The sequence below is a fragment of the Lepidochelys kempii genome, chromosome 22 (genome assembly GCF_965140265.1).
Source record: "Lepidochelys kempii isolate rLepKem1 chromosome 22, rLepKem1.hap2, whole genome shotgun sequence".
Taxonomy (NCBI): Eukaryota; Metazoa; Chordata; order Testudines; family Cheloniidae; genus Lepidochelys; species Lepidochelys kempii.
Window position 1 is genome coordinate 14,565,788 of NC_133277.1, and position 16,398 is coordinate 14,582,185.

General features: G+C 44.3%; 1 protein-coding gene across 3 annotated transcripts in view; it reads left to right on the forward strand.

Annotated features, from left to right (window-relative positions):
- The first annotated feature begins 977 nt into the window (after positions 1 to 977).
- Positions 978 to 16,398, forward strand: part of DIXDC1 (DIX domain containing 1) — a 64,273-nt gene continuing 48,852 nt past the window's right edge. For 2 of the 3 annotated variants that reach the window (XM_073320857.1, XM_073320859.1), the window contains exon 1: positions 6,946 to 7,162. In XM_073320857.1, the coding sequence (XP_073176958.1) occupies positions 7,103 to 7,162 (60 nt within the window). In that variant the 5' untranslated portion in view covers positions 6,946 to 7,102. Of the gene's footprint in view, positions 1,027 to 6,945; positions 7,163 to 16,398 lie in introns of those variants that run through there. The other variant, XM_073320858.1, reaches the window with a different exon arrangement.

The window sequence follows — 16,398 nt, forward strand, 5'->3', positions numbered from 1 at the left end:
GCTACAGAGTTATCTTGGCGTAGCTACAGTGCCATAATTGTGCCGGTATAGTCCTCGTAGTGTAGACATACCTGCCTAAACAAATGAAAATGTAAGCTGAATATCAGGAAACATTCCTTAACAGGCAGTGGAATAGTTTCCTAAAAGAAGTGACCCATTGCTTGGGTCATTTATAACTAGATCAGACAATGCCGTGGAGAATAGACTATAGGGAGTGGTACTGCTTTGGCTCCCACAGTCAGACTTCCTTCTGCTTGGCATATATAGCTCCTACTGAAGTTGGATGGCATTTCCTGCATGCACATGAAGGCTAAACGATCCTTTGTGAAATCTATATAGTATGAGCCAGTGTGACCAGTAGTCTCTATGTTACACATGTTTCGGAAGCATTCAATTCACTATATATACTTTACAAATGGTGGACAGAATACAAACCCAATATGTTCCAAGCTCAAGCAGCACCCTCACCTATGAGGGAAATTTCCTTCACTCTGGTCCCACAAAAACTTGCTGTTAACTCACTGTTTATTTCTGTAAATCACTGACACTAGAAGTACTAAGTACTGAAGCTGAAGTGTTGAAACCTGTATATTTGGAAGTACTGAGGCTTCAGAGTATAATTAAAGGCCTTATAGCAGTCACAGTGCATGGGTGCTTTGATTATTCTAGACAATTCTGGAAGGACCCACCACTTGCAGGATACATATTCATAAATGCTTTGGTTTTGCCTGTGAGGCAGACAGTTTGTTAGTTTTCCATTACCTGAGTCCCTAGCCCCTCGCAGGTGTTTGCTGCAGGGGATGGGAGGAGTGGGTTGCTTTCCCCTGAAAGTATTAGAGGTAGAATTTTTTTTCCTAAAAAGTTTGTTTTCCATGTGTTTAACGCATTTCCTTCTTCACCTCAGGTTTCCAAGGGGAGAATCTTCTGGTCCATTCCAACGTGTTTTGATCTAGCTTCGTGGAGGCTGACATGGGAACTCCTATGGACGTGGTGCCTAGCAGTGCAACTCAGCATGCTGAGCCTTCGGTAAATTTCCAATACTCTTTATTTTGCCCAGGAGAAAACCTCTCTGTTGGATGCCAGGGCAGCTAATGAATGTAATGATGGGGCACTACAGGGCTGTATGTAATATGGTAGGGGCTATGATAGCCTCAGATACTTTCAGCATCAGATTCACTTGCCTTCATTTCTCCTTTTATGACAGTTTCAAGAATACCTCTGACTTTGTTTTGTTTAATTTTATTAAATATGGAGGGAGTGTGATCTAGCAGTGAGAGCAAGGGCACTAGAAGTCAGAAGGTTTGGGTTCTCTTTCTGTTTCTGCCACTGACTCATTGTATACAATTCTGGTCACCCATAGTACAGAAAGATGAATTTAAATTGGAGCAGGTGAAGAGAAGGGCTACTTCTGTGATCAAGAGAATGGATGGCCTCTCTTACGACAGGAAACTGAAAGAACTTGGCTTGTTTAGCTTAGCAAAATAAGGCTGAGTGGGGATATAATTACTCTCTATAAATGCATTATGGGGGTAAATACCAGGGGAGGGTGAGGAGCTATTTATGCTAAAGGACAATGTTGGCAAACAAACAAATGGCTATAAATTGGCCATGAACAAATTCAGGAAATTGGAAGGTTTCTAACCCTCAGTGGGGTGAAGTTCTGAACGGCCTCCCAATAGGAGTTGTGTGGGCAAGCAACTAAATTAGTTCTAAGAGAGAGCTGGACAAATTTAAGAGTATGATTGTCTGATGGGGTTGCTTATGATGGTACGGGGTGGGGCTCAGTAGCCCTAGGGCTCATTCCCGGTTTATGTCTTATGTTCCTAAAAGCTCATGCTTCAGGGCTTCAGCTAGACACCTGCAGGGGTCTGGAAAGGATTTTTTCTTCAGTGTAGCCTGTGGTTTTTTTTATTTCCTTCTTCTGAAACATCAGGGATGGCCATTGCTAGAGATGGCATATTGGGCAGGGAGGGCCAGGGATCTGAGATGGAGCCAAGTATTGTCTCACTGGTGCTCCTTGGTCCTTCCAGTGATACTTCTCTACCTCCCAAGGGTAGACACGAGGAATAATTAATTAATGTTTGTTCAGTGCTTTGAAATCTTTGTTTGCAGTATAGTTGTAGCCGTATGTTCCCAGGATATCAGAGAGACCAAGTGGGTGAGGTAATATCTTTTACTGGACCAACTTCTGTTGGTGAAAGAGACAAACTTTTGAGTTACATGGAGCTGAAGAAGAGCTCTGTCCAGTTTGAAACTTGTTGCTTTCATCATCAGTGGTTGGTCCAATAAAGGATATTACCTCACCTACCTTGTCTCTCTTTGAAATCTTTGGACAGACAGGGCAATGGAAGGACAAAGTGTTTGTAATTATTATTATTACATTTTAATTGTTAAATTAGAGTAATCACATCTCAAATAGAGGAAATCCAGAAGCAAGACCATGGGATTTAACAATTGTACTTTTCATGCTTGTGACAACGGGTATGGAAGCACAAGGGTTATATTTCAGAGTAACAGCCGTGTTAGTCTGTATTCGCAAAAAGAAAAGGAGTACTTGTGGCACCTTAGAGACTAACCAATTTATTTGAGCATGAGCTTTCGTGAGCTACAGCTCACTTCATCGGATGCATGCCGTGGAAACTCCACGTGCCACAAGTACTCCTTTTCTTTTTAAGGGTTATATTGGAACTGGCCAGCAGAGGTCACTGTAACCAACAAATCTCTAACATCCTACATGTCTGCTCTGAAGGTCATTGGAGAGACAGGGTGGGTGAGGTAATATCTTTTATTGGACCAACTTCTGTTAGTGAAAGAGACAAGCTTTCATGCTACACAGATCTCTTCTTCAGGTCTGGGAAAGGTACTCAGAGTCTCACAGCTAAATACAAGATTGTTTAGCATAAGTAGTTGGTACGTATTCTACGGGACCATTGAAGATGAAGTGGTCTGTTAACACTCTTGCAGTCATAGGACAAAAAAGGGGGCTAGGTGCGTTACAGATTGTTTTTATAGGTTTGTACTGCATCTAGACCATTGTGCTAGGTGCAGTACAAACCTATATGAAGATGCAGTTCTTACCCCCAAGAGGTTTACAGTCTGAAAGGACAGTGACCCACAAAGTGTAGGATCAGGGAGATACCATCACAGATACAGTATTTTTAATATGCACTTATATCTCCCCTGTTTAAATTATGATTGTAAACAGATAAAGGGCCAAGTATCCTCCATTGCCTCTCAGTTCAGCCATCATCATTTGGTTGATTTTTTCTTTCTGGCATTCAGATTGTCACAATTCTGTAGTTTCGGGGTCAGAGTCCCAGTGAAGAAGCAAGTGATTGACAGTAAAACCAGTTTACAGAATGGAAACCACAGATGGCTTCATCTCTGATTCCCGACAACCATAAAAGAACATCCTGCACTTTGGTCTATCAGTTTTCTAGACTGGAGGGGGCTGTTTTATTCCTCTTCTAGACACTCCCTCCTCCCTGCACATCTGGTACCAGGCAGAAGGTCTATAATCTTTATGATCTTTTCAAGCCAATATACTGTTTTACAGGTTGATTCAACAGGGTAGACAGATGAGAGCTCATCGCCCAGATGGTCTGTAATATCTGGAAGCGTACTGAGTAAGCTCAGGGCCAGCCCAGTCTCTCCACAGTTCTCTCAAAGTGCATCTGAACAGAATCTTCTGTCTTGTTCAGGGATGGCCACATAATGAGAGGACTAAAAGGGACCTCTTCAGTTTTATGGGCAACACCTCTGGCTTCAGGTTCCTTGGATCATGCCAGGAAAATGCCCAATTTGGCTAACACATTCCTGGGGGGGGGGGGTGGAGTGGAGAGATGCTTGTCAGGCTTAATAGCTATTTGGTTTAGTAACAAAATGCCATTTCCCCAGACTGCACTGGACTCTGCTTTGCCTGCAAGACATAGCCACCCCATGAACAGCAAGGCCTGTCCCTCCCATTCAGTGATTCTGCCACAAGTCTCTAAGGTGCCACAAGTACTCCTTTTCTTTTTGCGAATACAGACTAACACGGCTGTTACTCTGAAATCTGCCACAAGGCTTTCCAAAGGAAGTACAGGGACTCTTCTGTTGGTCAGTGTGTGAAAACAACTGCTCAATCCATGAGGCTATCAACTGTGTGAAACACCCAATCTGTTAACCGTGTCATCTGTCTCCAATTGGAGTGAACTTTGTGTGTTGCAGTGTGCTGTGCAATGTGTTCCATGCATGGCATGATGTGCCCTGTCAGTGTTGGTACACACTCCAGGGTGCCCTGGAAGGTGTACCATGCACAGTATGCTGTATGTATTAGGGCCAGGCCAGTGCCTACCCCTTATTTCAGGCCCCGGTTGTTATATTTTTCAAGGTGCTGGTGCCATATAGAGCCCACACTGAGACCTGGGATTGTTGTTTATACTCTAGATTTTTTTATAGTCACACCTACTTCAGGAGAAAGTGAATCTGCATCCCAGACAAGCCAGAATAGTCTCTGCCATGATCTCATTTATGGCTTCTGTAGCTGAATGAAAGGTTACAAACTGTCTGTAATAATTTAACAGCAGAGTTAACTCCTCAAAGCAGCTGGCAGCATCTCAATTTGTTTCCCAAATGTTTTCCAGTCTCTGGACTCTGGGGTGAAAGCGCTAATAAAGGTGCTTCATCATTACCTAATATTAATACAGAAAGCTACACACTAAGTTGTCCTTGGGACTATGACAAATGGAAAATTCTTCTCAGTGAATTTGGTTTGGCATTATTTGAACAATATATTTTACAGATTAAATACTGTTGGGTGCCCCACATTTCCAAGCTGTTCAAGAAGATCATCTCTCTCTGTTTCATCATTTTAAAAAAAAAATCTGGAGCTGGGGGCTGCCTGCCTTTCCTGTAGCTGAAAAATATCTCTGGACTGTAGGAATTATGAGCAGATCATATTTAATCTGCTATAAAACTCATAAACCAAACTGTAAAAAAATCAAAGACCACTTGAGACATCTGTCACCTTTATGTGCAGATGAGTGCTTTGCACTTGCATGCATTTGATTTTGCTTAACTACATTTCTGTCTCGTTTTTTGTCTTAAACTCAATTGATGCAGAGAGATGACCATAATATTCTCACTTGTTAATGCTCAGATATCTGCTACAAATATGTATTTACTATATAGCACTTTTTGCATTAAAAAGTATATCATAAATAGGGCCTAATTTTGAGATTAATAGCTGAGAGTTTGATTATAATGTCTTTTGCAAAAGCTGAGGACATTATTTCTCAGCTGAGATCATGTTTCTATCCCAGGAGGACCTTTTATCTAGCTCTTGCTTGAAAACCTAAAGGCCCAATCTATGTTATTTATTAAAAATAGTGATTGAATCTTAACTGCATTCACTCTGTTGGCCATTTTGTGTTCCAAAAGCAGGAAGGACCAAGGATGCATGAGGGACGTGTTTGAGTGCACATAAGTAATGTTCCCAGCCCTCATGATTTTATTGTGGGTCATACAATAGTTGTCATTTATCTTTAAGCCCCAGCCCTTGCAATCATATGATTACACAAGAACCTCAGCTTTTATTAAATAGTTTAAAAAAATGTAAATTTTGAGCCATTGTGGTTGGAGAAAAGCTTGAACACATTGATAACCAGAAGGCAAATAAAAATAACCTAAAATGTATTATTTTTTTAAATCATATGATTGTTAAGCCACTCTCATGATTTTTGGGGCCCAACTCATTTTTGAAAGCTTGGGGTTGGCAATGTTGGTGGATGACCTGTAGCCTGAGTTTCTGAATTTTTGCAGGCAATAATGCATACTCTTTGGTCCCATGATTTTGTTCCACCCAGCTGTATTAGAGAGATCACTAGCAAAGCATAATATATCTGTGCATTGATAACCACTCCAAAGCCTTCTGCTTTTTTATATTTGGGCAGGAAACAGTAGTGTGTATTACATTTATTGTCTTGCTCCCAAATGCATGGCCAAAACCATATGATGAAATCCTAAGGAGCAGCTTGAGTTTCACTGGGCAGTTCTGGGATTGCTGCATATCTTTGCAGAAAGAGCCTGGATCTGCTAATCTTCTGACCACACTGTAAGACTCTTCATTTTTTTTCTGGGCATTTGACAAGGGGGTGGGCTGTAGTTTGATAAGTGGCTCATTAATCACCCACCAACCCTGTAATGCTTGTCAGGCAATGGGTGAAAGTAGAAAGGCCAGACTTTGCAGGAGCAACCCATTGTTTTATGGACCTAGCTAGAGATCCATCTAGGTGGCACTCATTCAGGAGGCTACATCCTTTTTGATATGTGCCCCTTGACAATGGTGATGGGTTGAAGTCTGATGGATTGGCTAGAGTTACGCTGTAATTTTTCTCTGAAGAGTTTCTTTGTGTTAAATTGTTTTTTGGAAGTTGCGTCCCTTTTACCTCTTTACTTTATCTCACAGCACACAGAGCTCTGCTTTGGTGCTGTATAAATATAACTAATTATCTAAGGGCCTGGTTGCAGCTTCCTGTCCCTGTACTGGAGCTGGGTTTGCTGAGCGCTCTGCTTTTTCTCCATGGCTTCACAGCAACAATGAAAGTTACAGCTAGCAGCGGTTCCAGCCTTTCGTCTAACTTTTCTTTCTTAAGTAAGCCAGGAATCTGCTGTCTGCTAACCTCTACCCTGCATGCTCTCTCCACCCCCAAACAGCACAGGGCGAGCTGTGTTTAGTAGGTTTGAAAGTCTCTTGTACCAGCAGGCGCCATGTGAGACGCAGGGCCCAGGGCGGCTGGCTGGAAATAGGTTTCAGATGTTCACCCCCTGGTTCCTGGGCCTCCATCCTGTGAGCTGAGTCGTTTCTATAGGAACCGTGTGACATCTCGCCTGCTACTCCCTCAGTGGCTCCCTCATGAGCATGCTCAGTACGAGCCTTGACTTTGGCTCAAGTATCCTGTTTGCAGTAACGGGCTGCACATATGAGACTATGAATAAGGTCCCCGATGAGCTCCAACTCTTTGTCTTTGAAAGGAGGAGGAGGAGGAGGAGGTCGCACCCTGAGCTGGAGGATCTGCTCTGTGTGCTTTGAGAACGTGGCCCTTTGGCGGGCTCGTGAAGAATGCTTGCCTGTTTGGCCAGGGGGAATTTACTGGATATTCTGCAAGAGGGCTTCTCAGAGGTAAATGCATGTCCCAGGTCTCATAAAGACCCTTACAGGGCAGTGCAGCTTTCTGTTATATAGCATCTCTCATAAAGCTGTGTCCCTCCCAATGCTTCGCAGAACTAAATAAGAAACAGGGAGAGAGAAATTGTCTTGGAAAGGGAGAAAGAGATGCATACTGGGCAGCCCAGCTGGCATTCTGCAGATCTGCAGTAGTTTTGAAGAGTCTGTGGGTAATTAACTGCTGGTAGTTTCAGCGCAAAATGCTGCAGAAGCATTTACTCTGGGATCAAAACGTAATATAAAGTGCAGCGAGGTCAGGAGGGAACAGTTACCCTTTAAAACTGGCTGCTCCTCTTGTGCTCTGTAGGTCTCTGTATTTGAATTGCTGTTGGAAAGGCTGTACATCTGTTTTAAGGGCATGCAGAGTCATTGAGAGTGGGTGGCATGTTGTAGTCTGTGTGGTTCGTTTTTCATCACGTTTTGTAGGTTAAATAGCCAGGGATTGAAACTCAGCTTGGACAGGAGGAAACTATCATTTTTAAAGTGTGTCTAAGTTCCTTGTTTTGATTGCAGGGAGCCAGGTGAGTTTTGAATCACTGGGTAAGACCTGCCAAGAAGTTACTGAGATACAACTCCTGAGACTACATCAGGAAGTGGATAGTTTTATACCCCGCCTTTTGTAGGATGCACAGAAAGTTAGTTTAAATGAACATTGTCTAATTGCCATTTGCCTCTGTGTTGCCCCACTAAAAAATGCCACTGCTGGGCTGGTTCTTTGGGCAAAGTATGCTGCACCATATAGACCACAGTAGGGAGGGATTTTCTGTCTGTAAGATGAGAAGGAAGGAGAACAGGGGGGTTGTGCTGGAATTAAGGATTTCCTTCTGTTTCCTTTCTCACATGGAAGTGATGATCTTGTTACATTTTACTACTTCCTAGGTAGTGTGGCTTGTTCTGTTTGTATTTAGTGCTTCTTCATCCACTCCAAGGCCCATCATCACATGACTTTTCTTTGTCACCATTCTCACCACAAACACAGGTCCCTTCTGGGCTTAGTAGGCCCAGACAGAAAATGGGGGGGACAAGAAGGGCCTGAGACTTCAGCTTCATGGCAGGCCACATTTATCTCTTTTAATACTCTACTGCATTTTGAAATCCCTCCTGCTTAACAGTATAAATACTCTTCCCCCTTCTCAATACAGCATCCCTGTACCAGGCCCTCCTGCCTGACCTGTACCAAAAACCCCAACCCTATATCAAACACATGCAGTTTTAGTACAATCCACTGGTCAGTGTGTGTTATCTCTTCTGTGCCCATTACAAAGGATGTCAGTCTGTTATAGCTCTGAGCTAGAGAGTTGGGTTCTTTAGCTTAAGCTGTAGAGACTCCTGCTTTCAGCCCTGTTCAGTTCCTGGTGTCAGCCAAGATGGTGGCCATGAAGCAAGTGTTCTCCACGTGGGAGCAGAAATCAGTCTGTTTGCAACCTCCCACCCAAATTGTCTGGTATCATCCAGGGGCTGTCCTGGTAGCCATGGGAAAAAAACAAAAACCTTTTCCTCTCCCAGTTTAATAGTAGAAACTCCAATATTCCCACTTTGGTCTAGCCATGGGGCAGAGAAACAAGACTGGGATTCCCCCTTAAATCCCCTTCATGGCAGCTGAGTGTACTAGGCTAGCCCATGCACTGCAAGTTAAACTAAAAGCAAGTTAGTAAAGTGGGACAGTATCATTATCCCCATTTTACAGCATGTCAGTTATATATCTGGGAGTGGAACTAAAAGTCCCTATTCCTTATCCTCCGCTCTGACCCACTAGACACACTCCCTCTATTATACTTTCTTATAACTTAAAAGGGTTGTTTATAGACCTCCCACAGCTTTGACACAGTGTCCCCCAATGTCTGTGCAGCCCTTATGTGTAGGCAAAGGTCAAGGTGATGGACGCCAACCCAGCATGCTGATGTCAGGAGCGCTGAGAGGGATAAACTTCTCAGCATTGGGGTAGAGTATAAAACCAGGTCCAAGCTAAAAAGTCTTAGACCTGATTTCACACAATGGGCTAAGCGCGGTACTGAAGGAGCCACCATACCAACTTAACTCTTGTTGTGCCTCTGGTAGCACATCTCTCCCGTGAGCTGGTGGCTGTTACTGGAATTATGTACCTTGCAGAATGTGGGCTCCATTTCCAAACCTGTGCATGGAAGATGAACATGCCATACACTATGCACAAACACACAACTCACATGCATACCACTCACTAGTATGCATATAGATGCACACACAGGGCTCCGATGCACCCAGTGTACAGGCAGTCTTCCAGAGCAGGTGTGGTTCCGGCTTAAGCAGGAGTCAATTTGCACATGGGAATTTGCATGTAGCCTGTAAACTGAGTTGGGTAGGTTCCCTTTGTTTCCTTCCCTCCCTATCCATCCTGCTGGCTAAGGACCAGGCTCATTAACCCAGGAGAAGGGATTGAAATGTGCCATTATTGCCCCTTCTGCAGCTGGTGCCTGTTCTGTTTCACCTGTCAGAAGGTGCTTTCTCAGTGACTAACATAATCCCTGATTGCTGAGGGGGCCTTCAAACTGCAATTCTGGGCTGTTTCCCTTCCCATTTAAAGTCCCTAGGCCAAAAGAGGCTGCAAGTATGTCATCAGGACACATCTAAAGCAGAGTGAGTTTTGTTTAATGTTCAAATGCAGAAAGCTCTCCCATGGGCATCATACAACTCCTGTTCCTTTTTCATTAATGGAATATTCTGCTGTGAAGGTGCTTCCCTGCTGTTTGTAAAGGCAGCTTTTGCCGCTTTGAAGCCTTTAAATAATTCAGACCCACAGCTGGACGGCAGCACGGGAATGCACGGTGGCTGTAAGTGGCAGATTATAACATTAAGATTATACCCTAGAGGACAGGATCTACTTTGTTATGACGCAGTCCATGTGGTCTCAACTCAGCACCTCTTTCACTGAAGAAATGCAACTTATTTAGGACATGAGCACAGACTTCTGTTGGATGTTTCAGACTGATGGGGAATTCAGAGCTTCAGTAAACATGGCAGAAAAGGCCCTGAGAGCTCCAAGCAGTTAATGCTGCTGAAGTTCAACAATTATTCCCCTGTTCATACTTTCCTTTGGAAGTAGGAGGATCATTTCCTTTGACAGACTCAGTAGGTGGCTGTTTATGAGCAATGTGTTGCCTAAAGTGGCTGTTTGCTCCTTCCAGGCTTGTGTTTGAAGAACATGCATGGTCTTTGCATAGGGCTGACTCCTCCTTGGGGGATGAAACACTGAGGACTCTTCCAGGACCCCTGTGTGAATCTTTTCTGAATCAGTGTGCCACTGCCTGACAGCGGCAAAGAGTCTCAGAATTGCCACTTAGTTGTGGGAAATAATAATAGTTCCTGCGCTGCAGGGCTTTAGCTGAGTGGTTGCTGTGATGGGAAGTGCCTGACTTTTATGCATGTACAGTCTGTCTTATTGCATTAACAGGATTTGTTATATCCATTTTTATATGTAGGTTCTTAAACAGTACCCATCTCCGTGAGATCCAAGTGCCAGGGAAAGAGCCTTTTTTTTTTTTAAGTTAGAGTAATTCTCTGGCATTGAAGAGTCTCTCTCCAATGTGGTTCTCTCAGCTCTTCTGTTCCTCTTGGTCCATGATAGATATCTCTCTCGCAACTGTAGAGATCTTAGCAGAAAAAATCTGCCGTAGGTATCCCTTTGTAATGAACACTGTTTTTGGCTAATAGGATTCACCATGGAGAGCTGTCTTTCACTTTTTTCTGTCTCCCTGCCTGTAGTAGCTCAGATCATTAGGGTCACTCCTATCCCTGTATACTTGCTATGGGGCCGTGACTCTTGATATGCGGTGGCTCAACTGAGGCTGGATTCCAATGACTAGGCTATATGTGACTCCTTAGAGGCTTTGATATTTTCCACATAGTGGGCTTGATTCTGGTCTCACACCAGTTTTACTCTAGTGTAACTCCATTGACTTTGTAATTCCTGTTTTACACTGTTGTAAGTAAGTGGAGAATCAGGTTCAAGATGCTTAAAGCTTATTCAGATCAAGAAAGGCAGGGAGATGAAAGAACTGCTAATGCCACATGGCCCTGCCAGGTTGCCCATCTGGTCTATGAAATGCCAGGCAGCTGCTGCTTGGTAATTCTGCTGTACAAGCATTGGAAAACACAGCTGGGGTTTACCAGATGTTGATTTACACTGAGAGATTCTTTTCTTCCTACCAAGATACTGTGATCCCTCAGTGCTTGGCCAAGTAGGGTTTCTGATCACTTTGACAGAGAAGCCCCTGTGCCTGGCCAGCAGCAGGGCTATTAACAGAGGAAAGATGCCTTGTGGTTAAGGTACAGGATTGGGAGTCAAGCAGCTAGGGTTCTATTCCCAGCTCTGACAGACTCACTAAATGACCTTGGGCTAGATTATGCATCGATTCCTCCGCAGCAGCTTTGCCATCCTTTTGCAGGATATATTAATAAAAATATTAACAGTTAAGTCGTTATTGTTATTTCCATAGACCTTAAAGTGCTTTACGGAGAAAGGTAAAAATTGTTATCCCCACTTTACAAATGGAAACTGAGGCAGAAAGAGGAGACGTCACTTGCCGAAGTTTACAGTGAGTCACTGGCTAGGAATAAAATCTAGGTCTTCTGATTCCCAGTCCAGTGCCCTGTACATCAGATCATGCTGCCTCCCTGGCTACTTCCTGCTCCTTGGAGGGTACCCATTTTTGTCTTGACATAGCATCATCCACAGCGCTCTTCAGCCACATTGGTCCCAGCCTTTCCCAAGGACACCAGACTCCTGACTCCCTTTCTCTTACATTGTATGCAGAGCTGGCTGCTGTCTAACCCTGAATATAAAGGGACAATGTTCCTTTTCTTCCTTGAAGTTTTGAATAATGTTTCGTCCAGATTTGATCTGACAAACTTTAAACTAGGTCTTTGATTTGTTTGAATTGGTGCAGTGGAACCATTTGAGATTCTGGGTGAAAGAAGCCTCTACTCCAAGATACTAGCAGCAACCATTTGGTGATCTCTGACTGTTAAGGGCAAAGCCTGTTACATGTGGGCTTGAATGGAAACCTTATGTTTATTTAAAGAAAAAAGGCTTTGAAAAACCAGCCTGGAGAGGAGGCTGTGGCACTAAAACACCCTCTGCAAGGTGCCAGAAACTATTCTTGAGGCAACAGCTTGGGAAGGGAATGGCGTGTTGTGTGGGGAGTTCAGCAGTCAATTTAAAACGAAAACACTCTGGCATCTTGCCTTTTAGTGACTTTCCTTCTTGTTAAACTTCAGAGGTAATTATATCCTGCAGAAGTGCCAAGATGTATTTAACCAGATGGATACTCACTGTACATTTCAGGCATAGCATCAGTGCACAGAGCTGCCTGTCTAGGGATAGGGGATTTGGTCAACACTTCCAGGGCCTTTAGAAACAGTCTGAGGGGCTAAAGGTACATGCGTAGGAAAATAGCACAATCACAGGGTCTGCCCATCGTGTTATGGAAGTGACCAGCAAAGTTCCCAGTTGGGGAAAGCAAGATCAGGTGCCACTTACAAAAACACCCCACTGCAGGCAGGAATGGAGTGAGATTTCTGGTATCACAGCTACCATATGTCTTGGTGCGGTCTTTTACCAGATGTTGGGGAGGCAACCATTTGGGCAGAGCCAAAGGAAGGTAGAGGTTGCTTACATTGGGGGAAACAAAGGAATTCACAGGGACATTTCTCCCACTTGTGTCCTGCAAAAGTTTAAATACCCTGTTAGTCTATAGTGATAAAAATGGTTGATACTCAGATGTCTGTTACAGATCATTCTTCTCTGCGGTCTCCTCACCTCGGCTTGGTTTCATTGGAGGATACTTAAGGGGAGTTGTTATTACATTGCAGCAAACTAACTGAAATGAAGTTGTGGTCAGTAGAGTGTGAGTGGTGGTGTTGGCTTCTGTGTCATGTGTGATAAAAAAAACTGTAGTAAAAGTGGTCAAGGAGTTAATGGGTTACAGTGAGTATTATGGATGGCAGCCATGCTCCACTCCTCCCTTACTTCCTAGTTAGTGCCTGTTTCCCCCCAGTCTGTTATGTAGTTGAATAAAGCAGCTTGTTCCCAGCCAGCAGAACTGTAAGCAGAGTTTGTTTCTTGTGCACTGAGCCGTCCCTTTACAAATAATAAATAGAAATACAAGTCTTTTACCTATAGCACCTTTTCCAAATGGACCCCAAAGTGCATTGCTGATTGTATAAAATATCTATATACATATGCACATGCAAGAATCATTTCACCCAGCACTGAAATGTAATCATCTCTGGGGTAGAACAAGATGGCTATTTAGAACATGGCTGTGCAAGAGTTTAGGAGAGGAAGTGAAGAATTAAAACTGGGTGGGGGGAGATAAAGGGAGGCAGAATATGAATATTTGAGGTAGAAATTGTTCAGGACACTGTCATTAAAACCCAATTCTTGCCAAAAAATGGGTTGTAATAAATGATGACAAGTGTTCAAGAGCTGAGTTTTATATCTCAGGGGAAAGATGGCACATCCAGCAGCACATCTAATGACAGTTTTAAGCATTAGCTTCCGGTCTCCTAAAGAATCAGAACTGAGGTAGGTAGCTGGGGCTTGGGCAAGGCCCAATTTCATTTGATGCACAGTGGTGCCAAAGTGGTTAAATTGTGAATTTGACAGCCCCCTCTCCTGGCTGCGAGCCACTTCATCGCTGCTTGGAAACAGACTAAAATATAAGGGAAATGTTCCAGCTATTTTTAAACGTACAGAACCTGTTGCTAAGCACTAGCTCTATGTACTCTCAGCTCGAGGTGTCGTGATCCTTATAGCAGCAACAGCCCAGAGTGCAGGAAACTGAAGAGAGGGTCTGAAATGGATTTGTTCTCCGGTTTTTTGGCCTCATCACACCGCTCCTGATTCTCTCTTTCTCATCTCCTGGCCTAAATGTACAAGGTGTGTGTGTGGGCATGTAATAGGTTGTGGTGCAGCCTGCCTAGCTGTTGTGTAAGTTACAGCAGGCTCAGGACTCTAACTTACACTGAGCGACCACAGCTCCAGAGGGTACTGCATTTCAGTCACCCCGCACCTCCTTTCTCTGGCAGGCCCCTACCCCGAGGCTTGTTAGGGGAAGGTTGGTGTAGAGCTATTCTACCAGCTCTGAGCCAAGTGGGGCCACATACACATGGGGGGGGGGTATTCCCTGGAGGTCAGTTTCACTGCTGTACAGCCCTTTATGGTTCTAGAGCAGCTGTGCCAAGAATTGGGCCCACAATGTATGCGGTTTCACACTGTACTCAGGTCCAAATTAAAGAATTTTGGCACCCTGTGCACTATGGAAATTAGGGGCTTCCCCTCCATTCTTAAAGCACCCCACCCTTACATAGCCCATCTCAGAATGCCACTCTTTCACCACCCCATACACAGACCCTCAAATGCCCTGTCCCTCCAACCCCCCACACAGAGATCCCTGAATGCCCCCCCAGATATATCCCAACAACCCTCTACAAGCCCCCACTTATCCTGGTATTCTAGTAGCCCTGGCATACATCCCACTCACTGCAGCCCCACTTTCTGCAGCCCTCAGCATCCTGGACCCCAACCCCACCACCCCCAACAATCCCCATTTACCCACAGCCCTTCTACTCTCCACCCTCACCCACATAGCCCACCAGCAACTCACTTCCAGCTCCTTACCCACTGCCCCTGGGATCTTCCTGGGCACTCACCAGCATCCCCCTGGCTCAGCGCTCTGCTTCTGTGCTGGTTTAGGGTGGCTCCTCCTGATCCCAGCCACCCAGCTCTGCTCACTCCCATTGCACGACCTGCATTCATATAGCCCCATCAAGATGGAAGAGCAGCTGGGCCAAATCTGTGTGAGTTGCTGCGCCACTCAGTTTTGTTTTTGTTTCTGGGTGGTTAGGGGGCCCCCTGAGATAGGGGCTCTGTGCAAGTGCGCCGAGTGCTCATTGATTAATCTGGGCCTGACTTTACCATAACAAAAATAGGGTCTGTAATTCCCAATTACTCTTCTTTGGCTCTAGAAATGGTATTTCTGAAAATAACATATTTGAAAATTTGCTAACAGTCTCAGGCTCGCTGGCTCCCTGAGCTGTACCCAGCACTGCTAAGACCTGAGTCTGCATGGAAAGAAGAGAGAGTGTGGAGTTTGCAGCATCACTAATAAGTCCATGTGGACTTAAGAGCTCTTGAGTGACAGAAGGTGTTAAAATTACATTTCAGGCATGATTTTCTGATCAAAACATGAGAGACTCCAAATGGTTAATTCTCAGAGCTCTGGAGGCTGAATGAAGAGGATTATTAGTCAGTGCCTTTGGGTATTATATGCTGCCACACGGGGGTTAGACCTGGAATGGGCAACAACTCCTTTGTTATCACATTGGCCCTACCCCTTCTATTGGCTGGAGTTTGATTTTCTTGCGGGAAATATGGGGATACCCCTTTTGAAACCCAAGATTCCCATTATTAAGAGGGACCTTGGTTGTGGCTGAAACAAAGGAGAAAATGGGAAAATTTCTTAGAGAAATTGTTATAGACAAATGCCATGTTAGGTGGTTGGGAGCTCTGGAAATTCTTGCCCTTGTCTTCTTTTGGCTAATGTGCGAAATGCATTTTTAGCCCATCACCTCATCCTTCACATACCTCTTGGAGCTTGAGTTGGCATTTGAAACTCTGCCAACAAGCTGCTCCCTCGTAGACCAAACAATCTTCACAGGCCAGTAACTTAGTTCCCTCCCTGGAGCAAATGGCAGCCTAGCTGGGATTCCGATGGTGGCTGTCATTCCCACCCAGCCATTACTGCCAGGACTCGAGCAAGTGATTTCAGAAGTAAAGATTCCAGCTTCTCTGTACTTGGAGCCAGACATACTGTTCTGCCAAACTAGGAGTTTTAAATGGAAGGTTAGAGATGTTACTATGTGAGATCTATATTTAGAAAGGTGAGTTTAGACAGCTGAGTTTAGAACTCTGCTTCATCAATTACACACATCCTGACCACACAGAACTGACTGGAATATCCCTTCAGCAATTTGAGAGACCTGGTCAATGGCTTTCTACAGCTTTGGGCACATCCAGTCTAAAGTCTTTGGGCCAAATTCTTCTGTTGGTCATGGCCACATACCCCCCAATAATTTCAGCAGGGCTGCATGGTATAAAGGAGGGCAGAAGAGAACCCCGTGCTTCTATTTTTTAAAAAAAATCCAGCTAATTA